General features: G+C 44.2%; 2 protein-coding genes across 11 annotated transcripts in view; one reads left to right on the top strand and one right to left on the bottom strand.

The window, feature by feature from the left end:
- The window catches only part of Lef1 (lymphoid enhancer binding factor 1), a 272,799-nt gene that overhangs the window by 25,370 nt on the left and 224,335 nt on the right, over window positions 1-23,094 (bottom strand). The gene's annotated exons all lie outside the window — the stretch shown is intronic.
- The window catches only part of Sgms2 (sphingomyelin synthase 2), an 86,937-nt gene that overhangs the window by 52,956 nt on the left and 10,887 nt on the right, over window positions 1-23,094 (top strand). For 6 of the 10 annotated variants that reach the window (XM_015992888.3, XM_015992882.3, XM_076574995.1 and 3 more), the window contains exons 2-3: window positions 14,112-14,805; window positions 18,811-18,928. In XM_015992888.3, coding sequence (XP_015848374.1) covers window positions 14,351-14,805; window positions 18,811-18,928 — 573 coding nt within the window. In that variant the 5' untranslated portion in view covers window positions 14,112-14,350. Of the gene's footprint in view, window positions 1-11,830; window positions 12,189-13,802; window positions 14,021-14,111; window positions 14,806-18,810; window positions 18,929-23,094 lie in introns of those variants that run through there. The other 4 variants (XR_013052367.1, XM_006970369.4, XM_042279944.2 and 1 more) reach the window with 3 other exon arrangements.

Below are 23,094 nucleotides of genomic sequence, written 5' to 3'. Positions count from 1 at the left end.
GAATCTCCCTGTATAGCTGGCCTGGGATTCGCCATATTCTTCCTTCTGCATCCAGACTCCCAAGATTAAAGGCACAAACCACCATGCCTGGTTCAAGGTGGTTTATATGCTCCTTTTGAATGACAGCTTAATGGCACTGATGTGTGGTTATCACCTTATCCTCCCATCTTCTACCACACTTTCTCAATGGTTAATAGCCCCAGAAGACAATGAAAAACCGCCTTAATAGGCAAAGATAAATGGGGAGGGGGCAGCCCCTAAGTGAAAACCTCCATCAAGCAAATGTTCACAGTTGTATTTTATATGCTGTTTATAGGGAGATCTGTGTTGATGTCTAAAGATGTTTATTTACATATATAATAACATCCCTGCTCATTAAAGCACCTAGCATTTCCCATGTACATCTGTGGTTCTGTTTCCTTTTGCTACAGCAGAAAGACCTCAGTTTAGATAGTCTCTAGACTATCTGTTGCTATGATAGATGGTCTCTAAACGTTCTGCTTCATGTGGCTGTTTGACATCTCCCCACAAACCCTAGTACGGCTTGATTTCCCATTCACCTTCCACAGCAGCCTCGGCTGTAAGGTGTATGCAGCGTCCCTGTCTTGTTTGGGCCCCCAGGGCCGTTTCATCACAGCCCCGTTGCTTGTCTGTGCTCTTCCGTGTTAGCAAACGCCTAAGCTTCCGTCGCCCAGCCGTTTATTCTCATTCTGTTTCCTGGTTTCCTTCACAAACTCATTTCCCTTTTTTTTAATGTCTAATTACCCCATAAAGGGACCTCTTGAGTATATTAGAACGGAAATACCAAATAAGGGCCGTGTTTTCTGTCCTAGATTTAGAAAAGATTTAGTTCGTTATTCTGTTTGTGTGTGTGTGCCTGAACACGTGTATGTGCTCCACATGTGTGCACGAGCCCTTGGAATCCAGAAGAGGCATCGGATTCCCTTGGAACTGGAGTTACAGAGGGTTGTGAGTTGCCGCGTGGGTGCTGAGAACTGAAACCCAGCCCTCTCTCTGCAAGATCAGTAAGTGCCCTTGACTGCCGAGCTCTCTCTTCAGCCCCTAAAGGCTCTGTTTCCGTGAGCATCTTCCCCTAAGGGACATATGTCTGTTGGCAGTGATCCGGAATACTATACTTAACCACTAAAACAACATTGAGATTCTGAGTTTTCTTCATTTAGCAAAGAAAAATCAGTAGAAAAGTATTTTGTGACTACATTTCAAGTACCAATGTAACTAATACTTGTATTCATTAAAATTGTTTAAATAGCATTCTGCTAGACTTGAGATTTAATCTCTTGACTAAAATTTATTTCTAATGTTATTTTCTGTTCTTTTCCTTTTATGTGCCATTCCTTTAGGGATCCAAATTTGAGGAACACAGATAAATTAGTCATTATTAGGTCACTCAAAGAAACTAATGTCTAAAACCTAGATTGGTCAAGATAGCGTTTCTGAGAGAGAACTTGCTGTGGATATCGCTCTGTATAAATAAAACCGTGATTGGCCAGTAGCCAGACAGGAAGTATAGGCGGGACTAACAGGAGAGAAGAAAAGGAGAGGAAGGCAGGGGGAGGAGACACCAGCTGCTGTTCAGGGAGCATCATGTAGAGGCAACAGGTAAAGCCACGAAACACGTGGCAGCATAGAGATTAACAGAAATGGGCTGAGTATAAGAGTAAGAGCTAGACAATGGTAGGCCTGAGCTAATGGCCCAGCAGTTTAAGTAATATAAGAGTCGGTGTGTTTCTTTTATAAGTGGGCTCCGGGACTGGCAGGGCTTGGCCAGAGCTGGAGAGAAATTCTCCAGCAACAAGAACTGTTTATTGTGGTGGGATAATTGAAATTCTAGGGGAGACTAGGGCTTAGAGAAGCTGGTACTTTTTAGAACCCGGACCATTGCAAAGGCAGAGCTTGCCTAACCGGCCATGCATACGAGTCTTTAGATATCCCACAGTCCTGCATCTTCTAGAGGACATTGAAACTAGCAGACTGTGTGAGTGGTCTGCATTTGTTACGGTTTCATTTGTGGAAGATGTTTTTAGTTGACACCATCAAATGAAAAAGGAAGCTCTCCCATCCTTCCTGAGTCTCCCGTGGTCTCTTTTGTTTCCAAACTCTTCTTTCCCTCGTCAGGAAAACCATTGCTTACTGCTGTGTGAAGTTTCCAGAGGAAACATAAGCAGACATGCATTTTTACTCCAGATTTACACCCACTTTTACTCCAGACCGGGCACCAATGACAGCCTGAAGAGACCTTTCCCTCCAGTTCTTAGGGAACCAATGAGTTTGTTGGGGTTCCTTTTGGCAGCATGGCTGACTCAAGGGCAGCCACCTCACCACAAAGCCTACCCTAGTGTGGTGATACATCAAGAAAGCTGCATCTCTGGGCTCCCTGTACCACTTGCAGGCAACTTCGCCATCTTCTCTCCCACGCATCAGTTGCTGTTTGTATCACCTTGAGAAAGGCCTCATGAATCCTTTAACTTTATGAGGTAACCAAGCCTTATAATTTATATTAGCTTCCCAAGTCTAAGTTTCCTTTTTCCCATTAGGAGGGAATGTTTCAATTTATAGGAAATAGCTAGAGGTCTCTTCGCTGAGGAGCCCAGGTGGGCAGAAGCATAGACCTTACCATGTGCAGAGCTGTTGAGCCTATGTATTTCTTACTGGATGTGGCCTATATCCTTCCCTAATCAGGCCCAGACAACATCACAAATAAATCACAAAGTGATAGGACTAACCTGATGATGAGAGCAGGTTCTGGGACCTTCCATCACCATAACATTCCAGCGTTTAGTTAATCCTTGCCACTACGGAGGACATCCCTGTAGCTAGCCCTTGAACCTGTTTTGTTGGCCATAGTGTTAAGCTATGGCCATTGCATTTTCGATGAGTATCCATCCATATGTCTATTTCTGGGCTTTAGGCCTCCACAAAGAAATGATGCTAGGCTGTGTCCATGTAGCCCCTCTGCGGCAGTGTGACGGGTGATCAGTTCCCTGTGGCTAAACGTGTGCCTGCTGCTGGCTCCAGACATCCTAACGATGGGCCTGGTTCAGTGTGCTTGCTCCTCAGATCTCGGCCTTCACCCCCAGGAGTGTACGATTGTCAAACTCCTTTCTGTAGACTCTTGCTTAAAGGTAACTTTTGCCTCCCTTGTAAAAGAGGCACAGTAGTAGCACAAAACAAGGCTTCAGGGAGTTATTTTAACACTTACCTCACTAGCATTTGTACACTCTCCTGTGCAGCCATTTTGTACACTACCATTTTGCAGTAGTGTGACAAATACACAGTTTGGTCACCGTGTGGTGGAGAGAGAAATCAGTAATAGGCTTCTAAAGTGCTCTGAAGGGCATGAGATAAAAGGGTTGGTTATATTAGAGAACTATAAAGTTAGTTGAAAGGCACTGATCCTTTTGCCTCTCTCGTTTTTTTCCACTGATTTTCTTGCAATAAGATACTGTTTCCAGTTGTAAAATTTGTTGTTGTTGCCCAGGAAATGCCCCTCTGGTTGTGACCCTGGCTCCCCTCTACTGCCACACAGAAAGAGCGGTTTGCATCATAGCATGTTTAAGCATCTGCTTCACTTTCTCTCGTGCACCAGCCACTTTCTTAGGAAAAAACATTAGCCCTAATATTTGATTTAAATATTAAATTTAAAACATACTTTGCATGTATCTCCCATTTTAATAGGTAGATTTTCATAGCCTCTTCTTACAGAGTATTAAATATTAAAACCTGAAGGAATTAATTCCTAGGTATGTAAATTCTGGTGTATAAGAGAACTTGGATCATACGAACAGATAACTATCACTATTGTTCAGTTAGACTGTCGGAACTAACCTTTCTGGGACAGCCCCTCCCCTACCCCAGTATTTCTAACTAATGTACTGAATACTAGTTTGATCATTGCATGTGAAGCAAGAAGCGCTAGCTAAATGGGATGAATCTATAGAACAAATATCTGCACCATACAGGATTTTATACATTGACAAAATTATACTTTAAGTTACTGGAACACCACAGCAGTCTCATGCACAATTATAACTCAGATTACCGAAAATACAAACACCTTTTTTATTATGGAAAGGCTGCTTCCTTGGGCTAAAGCAGGAAAGTACTTTAGCCTAAAGACACACATCAACCCTGTTTTATCGCCTGCCTCGGTGGGTGTAGTTCTTCTCTTGCTGTAGAGGCAGAGAAGGTAGACAGTAGGTAATACTTCATACTACTGCTAAGAACATCTTGATGTTGGATGAAAATACCATCTGCAGTCTTCCCATCTCACCCTCCAAAATTCTACTGATGTGGGAGAATGGGAGAAAGTGTTTGAGCCAAACATAAGCCAGGATTCCCACCATTTTCAAAAAGTTCCTTGAATGTGTTATATTCCTCCTTTAAGAGCCTCTGATTTAGACTGAATGGAAACTTAAAGGAGTGTTTGGACTATTCTATTCCTTAGCCTTAGCCCAAGTTATATAGCCTAGTTATATCTTCAGGGTCAGGGTAATTCTGTCAGTCTACTTGTGTATTGAATCTACCAACCTATCCATTACTCACTTGTTTATCCAATTTCCCTATCTGTCCATCACTCACTTCTTTATTCACCTTACTGATGCCCCCTGCTGTACCACGGCTTGGTAAATTGTCCTTCTCTGTGTCTTCCCTTCCCATCAAGATTCTTCTCCTAGGGCTGGAGAGCTTGGTTCTCTTCTCACAACTTCCTGTAACTCCAGGTCCAGGAGATTTGGCCACATACCCACATACCCACATGTTGTTTTTCCATCAGCTTTGCGACTGACCTGAATCTACTGATATTTTAACTACCATCAGCCCTCAGTCAGACAGCAGCATGGTGGGATTTCTGGTCCCATAGGCACCGGCTCTGCTGCCGCCATCAAATGTAGTTGTTAACTAAGGCTCTATTGTTCTATTTACCAATAAAGACTTGGGAGTCAGATGTTGGGGTGAAAACCTGCTAGCTCAGAGGGGCTGAGAAGCATCCAGCTGACCTTCCTTTTTGGCCCGAGACCCAGCAAGAGAGCATCTCTCCACCTCCCAAACCAAAAAAGACCACGAAACTCCAAGTCCTTTCCTACTTCTTCCCGTGAGTCTCTCTGTCTTCCTGGCTTCTCTATACTATGTATAGCTAATGCTTATCAACTAGTTGCTGGTGCCGCCCCCTGATTCAACGTTGATTTTATTAACACAGTCTTGGGGTTTCACAGTGCAATCAAATAACCGGAAACACACACACACACACACACACACACACACACACACACACACACACACTCACACTCTCACACACTCACACACTCACACACACACACTCACACACACTCACTAATTTCTTCTCTGGCTACACTGTCACCCTCACAATTCCAAGTACAGTTAGTCTCTTTACAACACAAACTGGAACCAGAGCCAGTAGGCAGAATTCTCGAGTCACCAGTAGCAATAGACAGCCAGGAAATAGTCTACAAAAAGGCGTCAAACTTTAAAATACCCCATGGAATGCTCTGCAAGTGAGATCTTAATGAGTGGCTTCACGGTGTCATTTCCTAAGCAGAGGACAGTTGCTGCCAGTCTCCTTCACAGCACCCTGAACTGTAGATGATCCCGTCCTATAAAACACTCCTCATAACTATGATTTATTGTTTTCAAATCTGCACAGCAAATATTTGCTCTGGGTAAGTACTCATTTCAGCCACTAAAGTGACCAGTTTTCAGTGGGAACAACCTTTACTTGTCCCTCATCTTACTGCTAGTGCTTGGGGCGTGCCTTAGTGGTAGAGTGCTCTGCTGGTGTAGAAAGGTCCCCCCAGGGTCAGTCTCTGTTACCGCAGAAATTTTTAAAAAGCTCAGTTATACAAGAGTGACTTTTGAGCAATTCTGTTGGGAAGCTCATCTTTCCCGAATCACTTCACATTGTTCAGTTATACTTTGTAGGGGGTGAGGGACCACAGACTACATAATTTTAGTTAAAAGGTTTGTTTATCATTGGCTAGTGTTTTGCTTTGGTCTGTGGAAAACTTAGAAATGTGTGACAGTTCTGAATCACTGCTAACAAAATGCCCAGCCGCTTGGTCCAGCACCGTAAAAGGATATGGCAACCTAGGTAGAGTGTGGCATAGTCCTGATTTTCTAGTTATTTAGAAAACCTTGGGGTGGGGGTGGTATATCCATTTTTAACAGGTGGGTTATATTGTAGCTCAATACCACAAGATTCATTTAAGTATAAGTTAAATGATTTTTAGCAAATGAACAAATTGTGTGAACATCATCAATATCTAGTTTTAGAACATGTTAACTGCCCAGAGCGAAGCACCAGCCTACTTGCAGCCTCTCTCCAGGCTTGCCTGGGCCCCAGATAAACAGATTTCCTGTCCCTACTGAATGCCTTTCTCTTTCTCTCGTACAAATAGATGCAGAAATGAAATAGCCCATTTACCTTAAGATGTATGTACTAGAAAGTAAAAACTTTAATCTCTGCCAAGAATTTTACCTCAAGTTAGTATGGACAGATAGAATTGATTGAAGTTGGCTTTTCAGTTATTTTTTTATATTTAAAAAAAAACTTTTTGCAAGTCACCAAGATACTTTATGAACCTACTTCCCTAATTGGAACTCTGTTCTATTGAAAAGATGTGGGACCTTGTGGCTGCCTAAAATTTATGATCCAAGCTGGAAGTGGTGATACAGGCCTGTAATTCCAGCACTCAGGAGTCCAAGCCAAGAAGACCACTACTTCAAGGCCAGCTTGGACTACATATGGGGTTCCAGGCTAGTGTGGGAAATATGGGGAGACTGTGTTTCAAAACACACACACACACACACACACACACACACACACACACACACACACACACACACACACACAAACTAAGATAGTCTTAGATCTGGCAGGGATATTCACCAGGTTATTTTTGTTGGTAAAGCATTCTAATACATGATAGTTTTTGATAAGCAATTGGTTGGTCATCTTTAGAATTTTTAAGAACTTGTTGATAAAATATCAAATTTTTATTTTGAGATAGTTTCTCATGCATCCCAGGCTGGCTTTGAACTTGCTATGTAGCTGGGGTTGACCTTGAACTCCCAATTCTCCTTTCTCCATCTCCCAAGTGCTGGGATTATAGGTGTGTGTCACTAAACCCAGGCTGTGAAGTGCTGGAGAATCCAACCCATGGCATCTTGCATGCAAGACAAGCGCTCTAGTAACTGAGCCACACACAGACACAGAACTTAGTGGTCGCTTCTGAAGTGGAATACACCCTCACAAGGCACCCTTGCATCTGTGAGCACATTGTTATATTTGAGGAAGGAAGAGTTTCACAGGAAAATGAAGTTCAAGGTCAAGATGTCCTAGTCTTTAAGAAAAGCTTCAAGGCAGACGGTCTTCTGTCTATCTGAATCCTGTTAACATAGAGTAATAGACCTATGTTATGAACTTAACATGATGGTTTATTAGTAATTCTAACTTTAATTAATATGATGAATGTAGATGATAGACAAGTTGTTAGCAAGCTCCTTTTGTTCTGTCAAGATGAGGGACAGTTTATATACTAAAATTTACCTACTTCGGTATATCGTGTGTGTGTGTGTGTGTGTGTGTGTGTGTGTGTGTGTGTGTGTGTGTGTGTGTGTGTGTACCAGACTGCCTGTGAGTGTATGTGTGTTTTATTTGCTTTGTTTTGTTTTTCTGATGCTGAAGTTGATCCCAGGGTCTCCCACATTCCTGGCAAGAGTTCTAGTTTTTACACCTCAGTTCCATGCCCAGCCCTCTACGTGCATATTGCTATTTGCTATATAGAGGACTTCCCTATGTGTTTATGTCTCTCTCTGTTTAAAAGAAACTGATCATTTCCTCTTGGTCTTTGCATTGACTGTATTGTTCACCTATTAAAATGTCATATCCTGGAGTCAGCATTGTGTCATTTAAAAACAGAAACCTCTTGAGGTCAGAGTCCTGATTTAAATGTAAGATTTGCTGTTTCCTATCTGACCTTGGGCAGCTTGCTTTACCTTGGTGTTTCTTATCTGACCTTGGACAACTAACTAGCTGTGTCTTTTTTTTTTTTTCAATTGAGCTGACAATATTTTCTAGGGTTGTTATGAGTGCTTAAATGAGGCACTAATGAAGTTCCTGACAGGTAAGTGACATTTACGGCAAACCATTGCATTCTGTTGCTCTTTTATTCTACTTGCTTTTTTCATGGCTTTATGGTGTCTGATAGGTTTTTAGGTTTGACAAACCTTTGGGGTCTGTTAACAAACTCATCAGGTATTTCTTTCAGTTCCCTAACAGTCTGTCTTAAGACCTAATATTAAGCTGAAGCTTTTTCTGCATTATAAAAGCTCAGTGTGCTGCCGCCGCCAGGCAATGGTGGTGCATGCCTTTAATCCCAGCACTTGGGAGGCAGAAGCTGGCGGATCTCTGTGAGTTCCAGGCCAGCCTGGTCTACAGAGTGAGAGCCAGGACAGGCACCAGAACTACACAGAAAAACCCTGTCTCGAAAAACAAAAAATCAACAACAACAACAACAAAAAAAAAATCACCCCACCTCAGTGTGCACATCTCCTTGGTTTCTAATTCCAGTTTGTACAAGTAAGATAATATTTGCTTTGATCAGGGTTTAGCTTCTATCTTGAATAGATTAAATTCTTCTAAACATTAAAACTCGCACATAAACTTAGGTAAGTTCTTTTTTTAAAGCTGTATTTACACACTTATTTTATCTTATCTTAGTCAAGGAGTCACATGCATAGCAGGGCAGACTTGAAGGTCTAATAAAGCTTTTCTGAGCCTCGGACTTTATGCCCGATCACCTCTGTAAAGATGTTTATCTAGCTTCCCATCAGCCCTACAGAGGGAGGCTTCTCGGGAGTGAGTGGCCTTTCAAACTCCTACCTTAGCTTGTAACCTTTTGACTCTGGATCCCATGACCCTTTTTCCATTTTATTTACTGTAACCTCTGCTAGGCATTGTTGATGCCCTGTGGCCTGTCCAGGTTGAATTGCCCTTGGCTGTATACTGTATTGTTTTAGTGGTTATGTATCTCTTTTGTAGCCTTACAGTTATTAAACACGTTTGATATCCTTATTCCTGAGTGCCTGGAGTCAGGAAGGTTTCTGATGGGGGTAAGAATATTTGCTGCCCTTGAGGATGGCTCATATTGAACCACTCACCACTGCTTGTAACTCCAGCTGCAGGGGATCTGCTGCCCTCTTCTGGCCTCTACAGGCACCTACACACATGGCATACACATACACAGTAATCAAAACAAATAAAAAAATGTTTTGGATTTGGGAACTTCTTTGATTTTGGAATATTAGCATATACATGATGATATTTCTCAGGGATAGAATCCCAGCCTAACTCAAAACTTATTTACCCTTCATATATACCTTATATATGCAGCTGGGGGGGGGGGGAATTTCATACAGTATTTTAAACATGAACCAAATTTGCATGTATTGAACCATGAGAGATATGGAATCCTGTGAATGCTGAAAAAAATTTAGATTTTTCAGCATTTCAGATTAGGAACAGGCAGCCCATTTACATCACCACACAGTATTTCTTAACAGTGAGAGATCCACAGTTCTCTGAATCAGTGCCCTCTGTTGGATATTTTTCTTAGGAGTGGAAATTGAAAACATGATTAAATACTTTGTATGCTTCCTATTTCACTGGGGAGTACACCCACAAAGTGGGAATCTGGGTGAAAGCACCGTCATGATGGCAACAGCGTCCTGTGGGGTGGTGGCGCAGATCCATTGCCACTTCCATGGTTAATCCCTGTGTTGGAGCCCTTGTCAGATTACAGGAGAAGTCCTACTGGGGTTGTTAAAAGTCAGTAACAAATTGTGTATGGGTATGATAGGGTCAAGCCCTTGGTAACGTGCGGTCTCACCCTTCTTCCTAGGAAGGTGTGCATCCTTGTGTTTTCTTTTCTCCCCATCAATGTTGTTGTTGTTTCATAGTTTTCTTCACACAAATTCCAACTAGTTTCCTTTAATTAATTATTAGAATTTGAAGACAGTTTTGTCCTTTGATATGGGGAGTACATTAATCCAGTAGCTTGTGGCCAGGTAGGAAGCATATTTAGATTAGGTTCTGTCATACAGATGCATGCGTGTTTAATTTGTAAGTAGACCGTCAAATGGGATGCATGAGAAAGCTGGTTTATTTGACTCTTCACTCGTCTTGGAGTGCTGGCTAGTTTTATGTCAACTTGACACAAGCTGGAGTCATCTGAGAGGAGGGAACCTCAATTGAGAAAATGCCCCCAAAAGATCAGGCTGTAGCCAAGCCTGTAGGTCATTTTTTAAATTAGTGATTGATGTGCAGGTCCAGCCTATGGTGGGCAATGCCATCCCTTGGCTGGTGGTCCTGGGTTCTGTAAGAAAGCAGGCTGAGCAAGCCATGGGAAGCAAGCCAGTAAGCAGCACCCCTCCATGGCCTCTGCATCAGCTCCTGCCTCCAGGCTCCTGTCCTGCTTGAGTTTCTTTTGTCTTGACTCCCTTAAGTGATGAGCAGTGATGTGGAAGTGTAAGCCAAAGAAACACTTACCTCTCCAGCTTGCTTTTTGGTCATGGTATTTTATCACAGCAATAGAAACCATAATGCACAGTGGGTTACTGAGTAGAAGACTGTTCAATAGTAAAGATGAGAGACATAGGATGTAGGAACACAATATATGATCTCCTGTAACTCAACAAAGGATTCTAAACGTTAGAGTGCAAAGGGACGCACGCAGCAGTGGGAATGTTTCACACAAGACATCAGTACACATAATACACAATTAAACATGATATTGACACCCATGGAGCAAAGCAATGTTATTCCCATCCTTAGCTAGCCCTGGATACTTTATCTGCAAAATAGAAACCAGAATTTATCAAATGCCCCTTTTACTCCACTCAAGATAACTACTTTTAAAAAATGGTATATTTTTGTTTGTGTGTATATGTGAGGAAATGTGTCTCTGCATGTGCACCATATGTGTGCAGATGCCCAGACAAGGGTGTTGGATCTCCAGGAACTGGAGTTACAGGAGGTTTTGAGTCACCCATTATAGACGCTGGGAAACAAACCCAGGTCCTCTACAAGAGCAGCCGATGCTCTCAACTGCAGAGCCATATCTCTAGACTAATAACCACTTCTTAAAAGTGCGCTTCTGGCATATTTTCCTATAATCACTTCCAAAAATTATAAAAAGTACTTAAATTTCTGTAATATGTCCCACTTTGTAGTTTAAAAAAAAAAACAAACTAAAAGAATCATATCGATGTACCAAAACCAAATCTCAGTATTTTGCATTTGTTTTCACAAGGAAAGTGAGTTTGTAGAGTCGTTAGACTGTCTTGATGTTCTCCAGGTTAACACATGGTAGTAGGTACATGGAGAGCTTGGCGCTGGTTTATGCTCTGGTGTGGTAACCCACACAAGTGAACTAACGAATTGCCACCCAAAGAGGCACCGTTGTGGCTTTTGTCATTTTCTAGGCAGTGAGAGGAAGGGGTAATTATAAGAATGAATATGGCACAGTCATCATCACACCATTGAGTCTGGTGGTTGGATGACACAGATGAATGTATTTAACCTTAATGAAATCCCAAGGAAAGTATCAGTTCTGCTAATGACAATCCGTGGGCACTGCACTCACAGAGTGGCTCCTGGTTCCTCCCAAGGGCTCACACTCTGCATGATCATTATTTCAGTCAAGTTCATAGTAGTCCCCTGAGGCAGGTGCCGGAGTTCTTTCTCTTGGGGGAGAAGAGTGATTGGATTTTCTTCTCCACATTCTATGTTCTAGAACTAGATGACTACCTTACAAAGGCCGCCTGTATGTCCACTGATGAAGCTTCTTGTATGCATGAACACCGGGCGAGGATGTAGAATGTTGAATATATTAGTCAGCTAGGCTGGAGTGGGTCGACACCAGCCGTCGCTGCTTGAGGGCCTGGATATCTTCCTTGGAAGGAGGTGTCCATGGTGGAGAGAGTTGCTGTTGGAGTCATCTTGCTGAGGCTCCTCTTTGAGAGAGACACTTATGCTTCCCTCAGCATTTCCACAGGCACTGCAGAGGACACTGGTCAGGCTGGAGGAACACTGGCCCCCTCACCCTCTCTAGTGCCTCAGTAGCCGGGCTGATTGTTCAAAGGGACAAGAGAAGGTGAGCTGTTGGAAGTGGATGACCCCTCGTGGCTACTCATCCTCCAGTGATCCTTTTTTCTACCAGGTCAACTTCCCTGATGGCTTTTCTTTCTCAAGAGTGGGCTGTGTCTGCAAGTGGATGCCACTCGCCAGAGGAGAGGGATACCCAACAAATAAATCCAGCGTTGTATCTTGTGGCCAGCTCATCTTGGGGCTTTCTTTCACAATATGAATATTCCCTTGCTTTGAAGAGCTGTGTTCTTGCTCCAGCTCTTCCACTAAACTAGGTGCTGTTGGCTGAGTGTGTGTGTGTGTGTGTGTGTGTGTGTGTGTGTGTGTGTGTGTGTGTGTGTGTGTGTGTGTACATATACATACATGGGTGTAGGCCAAAGGTCAACATCAGATGTCTTCCTTAGCCATCCTGCACCTTATTTTTTGAGACAGGGCTGTCAGTCTGCATCTTACTAATAATTCAGCTAGACTGGCTGGCCAGCAAGCCCCAGGGATTCACCCGTCCGTCTCCAATCGCCATGCCCACTCCCAGCTGCGCACTGGAGTTCCTGACATGCTCCACCTTGCCTCGTTTTTTAAGTGGGTTCCTGGGATCCAAACTCTGGTCCTTGTGCTCACACAGCATGCATTTTTACCGGCTGAACCACCTCCCTAGTTCCTAGGCTGTGTGGTCTTAAAACAACAAGCAAACAAACAAACAACCCTTTCATCTGCCCCTGCGTTCCTCAGTGTTGAGACAGTAAGTGTACAATAAACGCCTGTAGTTGATCTCTTTCTTCGCCACCTTAGTGTCGAGGAAATACCTGGATGTATTAACTGTACCACTTAACGTTTTTCCTCCTTTTACATGCATTCAGGGCCTAGCTGTCACTACACCGAATCTATATTTACCCTGAGAAGAAGGCCCTTAAAATTGGAAGAAGTATGCTAAAGTTGTGCAGTGTACTCAGGGTGGAGACTAATTACAAGGTCTCAGAACCCCTCAGGTGGCTGGGCTGGTGGCCTGACTGAATTGCGGCTTTCCTAAATTGGGAACAGCTGGCCCTTAGTGCGACCAAGTATAAGAGTGGCCACTGCTGCTGGCTTCTCTCAGTGTGGTGAGAAGTCTCTGTTCCCTGGATGGAGCCTGTGGCCCCTGAGCCAAAGGTGCCTTTCCTCAGCCACGGTAGGTGAGAGCCCCAAGTAGGGCCGCTTGAATGCTGTGTCTGTTGCTTGGTAGAAATTGTGATTGTAGCAAAATACTGTTATCAGATTTTGTGGCGATTTTTAGGGAGTTTCCCCTGAGGCACCTGCTGCCCCCTTTCCAAATGAGACACAGCAAAGGCTTTATTTAGAGAGCTGTCCAGTTTGTTAAAGGTTGTTGACTTTGTATGTAGTGTGTGCCTTGGTTTCACTTTAACTCGTGCTAACCTGGAACTTACTGTGCCGCCCAGGGTGACTTCAAAGTCACAGTCATCCCCCAGCTTCAGCTTCTTGGATGCTGTCATTATACGTGTGAGTCGCCATGCCCTGCAGTTTGATCTGTTTTTCTTAGAAAGGATCCGTTCTATCTCTATCTATCCCCTTCCATATCAGGAAGGAGTGGTGTGGTCTTTGGGCAGGTTCTAGCATATTATGACTTCATGGTTAGCAACTTGTGAAGTGTTTGAAATGTTGGGTCCTGGCTTTATTGGAAGAAAATAACAGGGAATTGATTGTTAAAATATTCTTATCTATGCTGACCTCAGCCCAAGGAGAGCCCAGAGTCCCAAGACTAAACAATCCAGCACTGGATAAATACATCCAGTCTCAGTGGCACTGACTTTGTCTTGATGATAGCTCTGTAGATCAGGTGCTTTGGTATTGGTTTCCATATGTTTGAGAATGTTTACATTTCGAATGGTTGGTAATTAGAAGAGCCATCTCTGACCTCCTCTTCTTTTGTTCTTAGGAGGGACAACAACATCTTCTGTGGGAACGAGAATCGGCTTCCTTGTGTGAACACCCAGCAGATGGTTGCATGAGAGTACTAAGAACCAGAAAGCCACCGTCTACATTTCACATCAGCGCATACCATCAATTCTAAGAGTCCATGTGGATCTTGGAAGTAGAAGGATTTCAAAGAGTTGAGTTTCCCCAGAGAACAAGAACCTTACCATCTCCTCCTTTAGCTCTGAAGGCTGGCGGACAATGGATATCATAGAGACAGCAAAACTTGAAGGTCATTTGGAAAATCAAACCAGTAACTCTGCCAACACTTACACAAGCCCCGGTGAAGCCGTAGACGACGGCAACAAAAATGGCAGTGGTAAACCCAAGAGCTTATCCAACGGGCTGCGAAAGGGCGCCAAAAAGTACCCGGACTACATCCAGATCTCCATGCCCACCGACTCCAGGAACAAGTTTCCCCTCGAGTGGTGGAAAACGGGCATTGCCTTCGTGTATGCCCTCTTCAACCTCGTCCTGACAACGGTCATGATCACCGTCGTACACGAGAGGGTCCCTCCCAAGGAGCTCAGCCCTCCCCTCCCAGACAAGTTCTTTGATTATGTCGACCGGGTCAAGTGGGCCTTTTCTGTATCAGAAATAAATGGGATCGTATTAGTTGGGTTATGGATCACCCAGTGGCTTTTTCTGAGATACAAGTAAGTATGGACTGCTAATGTATTTGGGTTTGGGTTCAGTTTGTTTTGAAAAAGAGATGGTGTGTCACATTGAAATTATCTTTCTCGGGTTCTTCTGATGCATTTAGTTTTACCTGGACATTTGTGGAGAGAAGTTGTAGATGGACATACTTGAATAAATCCAGCCACTGTTCCACAAGGGTTCATTGAGTGATCACAAGTGAAAGTAGGAAGTTGCGGTAGTCTTGTGTGTGGAGGGTGACTTAGTTTATCAACAGTGCAGTGCCTGGTTTCCATTGGTGTGGTGCTTGGAAATGCCTTTAATCCCAGCACCCGGGAGGCAAAGGCAGAAGGATAGGTATGAGTTCGAGGCCAGCCTGGTCTACATAGAGAGCTCAGGACAGCCAGGATTACATAGGAAGACCCTGTCTCAAAAAAAGAAAAAAGATGCTAGGGAAGGACTAATGGGTATTTAGGCTCTCTGCAGATGCAGTCGGGAGGAGCCAGGGCACTTTAATTTCTTTGGGGATGATGGGTCTGCCGTCAACAGCTTGCCTTGAGTTTACATCTGTTCAGAAGTTCTTAAGCGTTCTTTCCTTTCTTGTCCTTTTCCTGCCAGGCACAAAGTAACCAGTGTTTGTTTAAGAAGCTGGATTTGGAACCGGGTCTTGGTGGTTTGGGTTTTAGATTTCCAAAGTAAACTTGTCCTCCTTGCCTTTCCCTTGGCATTGCAAAGGAGGACATGGCTCAGTAGTTCAGGCCCTGCGTTCCTCACTCCATCTCAGAACTGTAGCAACCCGGAAGCAGTGAGCTAGTCTTCTCCCCTTGAAGATATGTGAAAAACTGGACATAGCTCTGACATGGTTATTTCTGCTTCTCTGTGTGAATTCTGACTTCTGGTCCACAAAATGGGAGGCCACTCAATTCTGCAGTCCTCTAATTTGCCATTGGGATGTTTGCTTTCTACTGGATCCCGTGAATTAAGTCCCTAAAATACAAGTTTGAGCAAAATACCCACAATCTAGGGTTTAAAAAAAAAAATGTGAAGTAGGTTGAATTCTTGTAATTACAAAGCAGTAGTCAACTTGAGTCTCTGTTCTAAAAGGGATCTTGTGGCACTACCACTGACCTCTTATTTAACATTGAACCAGGGAAAGCCAGCTCGCCCAGTTGACTGTTCCTTTTCAGTACTGAGATAACAAAGCTAGGTTACCGAGTCTGCGGTAACTCAGCACTTCCATCAACTATCTTGGAACTACTTGTTTAATCTCCCCTCACCTGGAACCCTAGAATGTTCTTGAAATAGCTATCGGTGGCAGGCACCTAAAATAGATATTTATACATATTTTATTTATTTAACTAGAAGTCCCAACAGTTGCCTGAATTTGACCTTGGTCCATGTGAGGACCAGTGTCTTAGAGAAAACCTAAAATATGCCTCATCTCTGAGGCTGCCTGTTACTCTAGAGTCTTTTGGTCAGTGGTGGTTTGGAAAGTTTGAGAGCTGTTAGGGTGAGAAACCCAGTGGGATGAATCCACTGTATGTTCTAGAGAATTTAAAACCTGGAGGCAGGCAATGCATCTCCACTCATTCCCAAGTTCAGAGCCAGTGCTTCCAGACATAACAGAAAGGGGCCTGTCACCATGAGCTGGAACTGAGAGCACACGGGCCCTTTCTACCCATGCTGGTGCCCACAAGGTAGTCATGCCATGGGCAAAGCCCTGGGGTTTGGCGGTCAGTGATCTCAGTCAGCTAGACTGAAGACTCAAAAGAGCTCATAGCTGCAGTCAAGACACCATCCGCATAAAAGCTGAACAGGGAAAAAACTTTTTGCCTTTATTTCTTGACCCATCTCTCTCTCTTTTCATTTTAATTTTATTAAATTTTATTTTAATCTTTGAGATAGAGACTGTCCTTAAATTCATTATGTAGCTAGTGTTGACCTTAAACTATTGATCCCTCTGCTGCTGGTTCCCAAATGCAAGGTATTGGTTTATGCACTATTATAAATCGAATCAAGGACTTTGTGCACATGGCAAATATTCTAACATCTAAACCACATCCCCCCAGGCCTTTTAATTTTTAACTAGTACATAAAAACGTGAAAAATTGGATTTCATAATGAGATATTATGTATAAATTCATATGAGTGTGTACTATGTGATATTCAAGTTAGGCATGCCTCTCTTTGAACACTTCTTTTAAAGACATTTTTAAATTTATTTATTTTATGTATGTGGGTGTTTTGATGCATGTATTCTCCGCACCATGTGCAAGCCCACAAAGGCCATCAGATCCTTTGGAACTGGAGTTACACATGATTGTGAGCTGCAGCGTGGGTGCTGAGAATCGAACCTGTGTTCCCAGTAAGAGCAGCCAATACCGTTAGCCACTGAGCCGCCTCTCCAGCCTACTTTTCACTTCTTTATGGGAAAATATCTCAAGTCCTTCCAACTTATTTTTGAACTGCAGGGCACATTGTTGATAGTAGCCATCTTGCTATATGGAGCATCTCAGCGCGTCTTGTTCCTAACTGTAACCTAGTACACATGACCAACCTTTCCACGTGACCCCTCCCGAATACACAGAGTCGCCCCATTCTCTGGTAAACTCTAGCCTGTGCTCAACTTCTCTGAGACCAACTTCTTTCAATTTGGCATAGGGGTGAAATTATTCTGTGTTTATTTTTTCTATGCCTGGCTCACTTAATGTGATGATCTCTAGTTCCATCCAAGCTGTCACATGACAGGATTGAACTCTTTTTTTCTTTTCTTTCTTTCTTTTTCTTTTTCTTTTTTTTTTTTTTTTTTTTTTTGTTTGTTTGGTTGGTTGGTTTTTCGAGACAGGGATCTTTGTGTAGTTTTGGAGCCTGTCCTGGAACTCACTCTGTAGCCCAGGCTGGCCTCGAACTCACAGAGATCCGCCTGGCTCTGCCTCCCGAGTGCTGGGATTAAAGGCGTGCACCACCACCACCCGGCTGAACTCTTTTTTCATGTCCAAAAGTACTATACTGTACATACACATGGCCTCTTCTCCATCTGTTCATCAGCTGGTGGGCACTTAGGCTGTTGCCATTTTGTGGTTGTTGTAAATAATGCTTTAATAATGCTTCAGTAAATGATAGTGCAATCTTGTTCAGAAAAAGGCAAACAGTTCTAACCCTTGTACCTCCTTTTTATTTTCTTTTGCCATTTAAAAATCAATAGTGAATAAGAGAATAGCGAATCAATCCAATAGTTACTTTGGACATGTTCAAAATACAGTGCTCTGAAAATCTATGCAGTCAGAGAAACCAATTCATGCTGAAATTGTCAGTCTAGCTCTGGATGGTCCCAATTAAAATCTTCCTTCCCTAACTAGGGTGTAATGAATTGTCACATTTCCCTGAGTATCCAATTATGTAATGTCACCTGATCCATTAGATTATTCCTCTATGGCCACAGCTCACTTACACCTCTGGTATGTTCTCTAGAGGGTTTTGTTAATCGGCGAGTTGACTGAAAACAGAGAGAGGCTTATTGAATTTCCTGGCAAAGGAAGACATTTTTTAGGAAAGGAAACTATAGATTTTTTCATGTTCTTAAGTTTCCCCTGTTCCCATTTTCTTGGTCCTTTCCAGTCCCAAATCACTTAGATATACTTCAGTGTATAAATCTTTATAGAGATGAGATCAATCTCACTGTGGAATTATGGGATGGGCGGCTCACAGGCCTTAAAATTCTGTGAAACTGAGGTTTATTTGTTAATTCCATTGTGTCTATTATTTTTAGTGAATTAAACATTGAATTACAGTATTGCATTAGAAGTACAGGGAGCCAGGGATTGTAGCTTGCACCTGTGATCCCCACACTTAGGAGCCTGAGGCCAGAGGATCATGAATGTGAGGCAAGATTAGGCATATAGTATGGTCCAGGCTAGCTTAGACTAGGGTGAGACCCTGCCTCCCGTGCCCTGCCCCCAATAAAATAAAAATAACAAGACGGACAACTGGTAAACCTGTTTCTCCCATCCCTGTCTTCCCTTTAGGTCCATAGTGGGCCGCAGATTCTTCTTCATCATCGGAACGTTGTACCTGTATCGCTGCATCACTATGTACGTCACTACGTTGCCCGTGCCCGGAATGCACTTCCAGTGTGCTCCGAAGGTAAGCCTCCGGGCCCCACAGAGAGGACTCTGTAGAGCCACCCCAGGGCACTCACTCTTTCCCACAGTCCTCCATGACTTTCATAGGTGTCAGCTGCAATCTGTTTTAGATGGGGGGGAAACGTGCTCATTAAAAATTCACCAGTGTTTGACTCTTTGGTTTCTTCACTTATTTATCTATCTCAGGCATCCATTCTGTAAGGATAGTACTTATGGTTCCAAGCACTGTAGTGTGACCAAAGCACAGGCCCTCCCCTGGAGCTTATATTCTTTCAAGGAACAATAAATTCATAATGTATCACATGATGCCAAGTCGGTGATCATCACAGGAAAGCAATAGGAACTTTTTTACAGCAAGGTTAGGAAAAGATGTTTTTTTTAAAAAAAAACTTGGCAGGAAGCAAGGGAGAACTAGCCACATGGGTCAGGTGAGAGCCACAGGCCAGGAGAAGAGTTTAGCCGCCTTGGGTTCGAGGAACAGCAGGCAGCGAGAGCGTCCGCAGTACTGGCGACAGACTGCGAAAGTTCTCGCTGCTGTTGTAAGCCTCGGTGGTCATGATCGTGGAATTGACGTCTCTTAATCCAGGACGCATCTTGCCGGGAAGATCGACAGAACACACTAATGGTGTGGATAGGGTTTGAGAGAGGAAAGTCAAGGGCCACTCTAGATGATTAACCAGTGGGAAGACGGAGTAGGCTTCGCTGTTGTGGAAAATGTCCGAGGGAAGTGACAGATTCTTCACGTAGCATCCAGGCACAGGCTGGCTGTTCCTCATCGTAGACCCCCGTGCACTCTGGCTCGTGAAATGGAAACTTACAGATCATGTGCTTCCTGGACAAGGGGACGAAGGCTAACATTAGCCTTCACTGAACACTAAGCAGATGTCAGGAGGGAACGGGACAGGGTTGCTCTGGAGAAGCCAGCCATCTCCCTTACCAAATATAGGTGTGGTTTGGAGAGGCAGTAATTTCCTAAAGCCATCAAAGCAGAACGTGTCTGTAATTAAAACAGTGTACACATTGAATTTAAACACTGCCTGGGTTTGACTGAAACTAATTTAAGACGTGAGAGTTCAGAAGCCAAACAAGAATGTCCGAGACTTCACTACTGAACAGTATTACAGTGTGCAGTGGTGAGGTGGCCACCCACCACAGAGGAAGGCAAACCCTTCCTGGGAATGGACGGGTCACTGATTAGAAAAAGACAGATCAAAGGTCTCCCTTGGTGGAAGAACTGCAGTCTTCCAAAGCCACATAAGTAAATATGCTGAGGGAGGACCAAGCTGCAGACCCGCCTGGTGGAGGTTCCCTGGCTAATCACCCACCACGTTCAGTGAACGTGCCCTCCTCCTGGGAAGCAGGCTGTAGTTGCCTGTGACTTGGTTCTGTAAACGGACGCATGCATCTCCCCATCCGGCTGAAGGAGATGTGGTGAATAGAGAGCAGGAGTCAAAATTGCATTCTAAATTTGGCCCAGCTGCTGCTTCCCAGCGCTGCCTCGATGCCTGTGGCCACAAGGCTCTTCGATATCTACCTGTTTCCTGTGTTGGCAAGACTGGTGAATGTCCTTCAGAGTGAGCAATGACAGCTCCCCACATGCCCAAGCCTCTCTCTGTGAGAAGGCGCCTCTGTCTGGAAACCGACGGCTCACACAGCTTATCACTCACAGAGTTCTCGCAGTGGCACCCCGGGCTCTTCCAGTTTGGCCGTCAGCTTCGGCCTCATCTATCCTATGACTTCTTTACGTCCTTTGCTTACAGTTTGCTTCCTACACCCACCCAAGCTCTGGCTTATGGCCAGAGTCTCCATTTTCTTCAGTGTGTGTCTAAGTAAAAGTCGGCTTAGTTGTGAAATGTTTTCATTTTTCTAAGTCATTCTCTATAGCGACAGTGACATGTTCCTTTCCCATGGAATCTTTTTAGGGCTAGCTTTCCCTCACCATGGCTAGAGCTGGCCAAGGGGCTTTGCTTTTTCTTTCTTTTTTTAAAATCTTTTCTTTTCCCTTTTATTATTTGAAAATTTTATACATGGATATTTTGTGGGTTTTTTTCTTTTATTGAAAATAGTTTTTTTTTTCACATAACCCCCTCCTTCTACCCTTCCCAGTCCCTCCCCACGTCCCCTCCCATCCAGATCCATGCCCTTTCCATCTCTCATTAGAAAACAAACAGGCTCCTGAGGAACTATAAGATGATGGATATAATATGATAAAACAAAAATAAATACATCAGAACAGGACAAAACAAACAGAAGGAAAAGAGCCCAAGAAAGGGCACAAGAAACAGATATAGACACAGAGACCCACTTGCTTGAACACTCAGGAATATCATAAAAATACAAAACAGGAAGTTATGCTATATGCACAAAGAACATGTATGGTTAAAAAAAAAGAGAGGAATTAAAAATAAAAATAAAGAAAAGAGCAAGCTGGTGGTGGTGCACACCTTTAACCCCAACATTCAGGGGGGGTGGGGGGCCAGAGGCAGGTGGATCTCTGTGAGTTCAAGGTTAACCTGGTCTACAGAGCTAGTTCCAGGACAGCTGGAGCTACACAGAGAAACCTCGTCTTGAAAAACAAAACAAAATAAAAAACCCCAACACATTACAGTTAAAACTTAAAAACTAATTTTTTTGGGGGGAGGGATCTTTCCACTTACTTTTTCCAGGCTATGGTTGATTGTGAGACCCGAAAGCAAGCTGTAGATGGGTAGGGGGAGGCGATCATATACCAACACTGCTGAAGAGGGGACACGATGTGTGGTCCAGGAGGAACTGCTTTGTTTACCCCTCAGGGCGTCTGACCCCAAGTAGACAAACAACCTTAAGTGCTCCTACCTTCAGAGTATGAAAGCTGCGGGGTGAACGGAGGGCAATGGAGGTGACGTGCCCTTGCGGTCTCGGGCTGCAGCACTTGGGCATCGTGTGTGCTCCTTTCTGTTGGAGCTCATCGTGGGCATCCACACCAGCCTCATGGCTGGAGAAGGATGGTGGCGGCTGAGAGCACCAGTGGCTGTGCCGCATCTTCCATGTCAAGGGCATGTTGCTTCATCCGATACAGTTGAATGCCTTTGAGGGGTTCCGGAAGTCAGCCGTGGGGTTTGTCAGCAGCCTCTTGCCTCCTCAAGTGTGTGCACTCCTGTCCTCTCCACAAGCCTTTGAGCCTTTGAGAAGGCAGCCTATGGGCTATTGACAGAGCACCTGCGCACACCGTGAGCCGGGAAAAGAGAGGGGTGGGCCCCGCACCCCTAAGAGGTTCACCGCAGCTAGCCCAAGATCTCCCAGAAGGTTCCATAGTCCCGTCACCCCCAAGCAGGTGGTCTCAGACTCCCAGAAATCTACCTGCCTCTGCCTCCAGGAGTGTGTGTGCTGGGATCAAAGACATGTGCCACCCTGCCTGGCAGTTAATAGCACCACCCTGCTACCCTGGAACTAATGCTTAAGCATGTGAGAGACTCTTACCCACATCTTAGTAAGGGCTGGCCACTGCTGGGAACTCTTTTGCCAGCTGGGCATGCTTGTAGCAAACTTTAAGGTAAAATGTCTCAGAAGCCTCAGCCCCTGGGACACACTAATTCTGCTCTGAGTCATTTCTACATAGCAGGTTATTACAAGCTGAGCAGCTGCGTGTGTTTGCCTTTTCACACGGTTTCTTGGTAACCAGGTGACTTCCTGCAAGAGCAGCGTGCTCTAAACCAGGTCATTTTCTGGTCCCCTAAAGGGAGATGTTTTAGCCAAAGATTCTGAATGTGGTTCCTTATTGTCCTGGGCGGGGTTGTATTCCACCTGCTTTGAGGCTCTCCCCATCCATCTGTCCACACCTCCTTCACAATCCTTCACAATGTCCACTCAGGCAAGACGTGATAGCGTTTGCTCCGCCTGCCAGCCTAACCACTGCTATGGCTGGGCTGCCCTGCTTCAGGGACCAGGGCTCAGAGGCAGAAGTACTGAGTACCGAGAAGACTGTCGTGCCACCAACCTGTCCCCAAGATCCCAAGTGACTAGTCAGGACCAGTCCTTCTATGGTCCTCCTGCTTGCGGACCGTCACACTCTGCTTCCTGCGTACCATTACTAGATCCCCAACACTGACTTTCTCCGCATTAGGCTTCCCCGCAGCTGTCCACCCACCCCGAGCCTGTCTCTTCAAAGTTGACCTGCCTCGTCTTCCG

Source organism: Peromyscus maniculatus, chromosome 6, assembly GCF_049852395.1.
Source record: "Peromyscus maniculatus bairdii isolate BWxNUB_F1_BW_parent chromosome 6, HU_Pman_BW_mat_3.1, whole genome shotgun sequence".
In the NCBI taxonomy this organism is placed as follows: Eukaryota; Metazoa; Chordata; class Mammalia; order Rodentia; family Cricetidae; genus Peromyscus; species Peromyscus maniculatus.
Note: the sequence above shows the minus strand (reverse complement) of the source record. Positions and strands in the feature narration are given on the sequence as shown.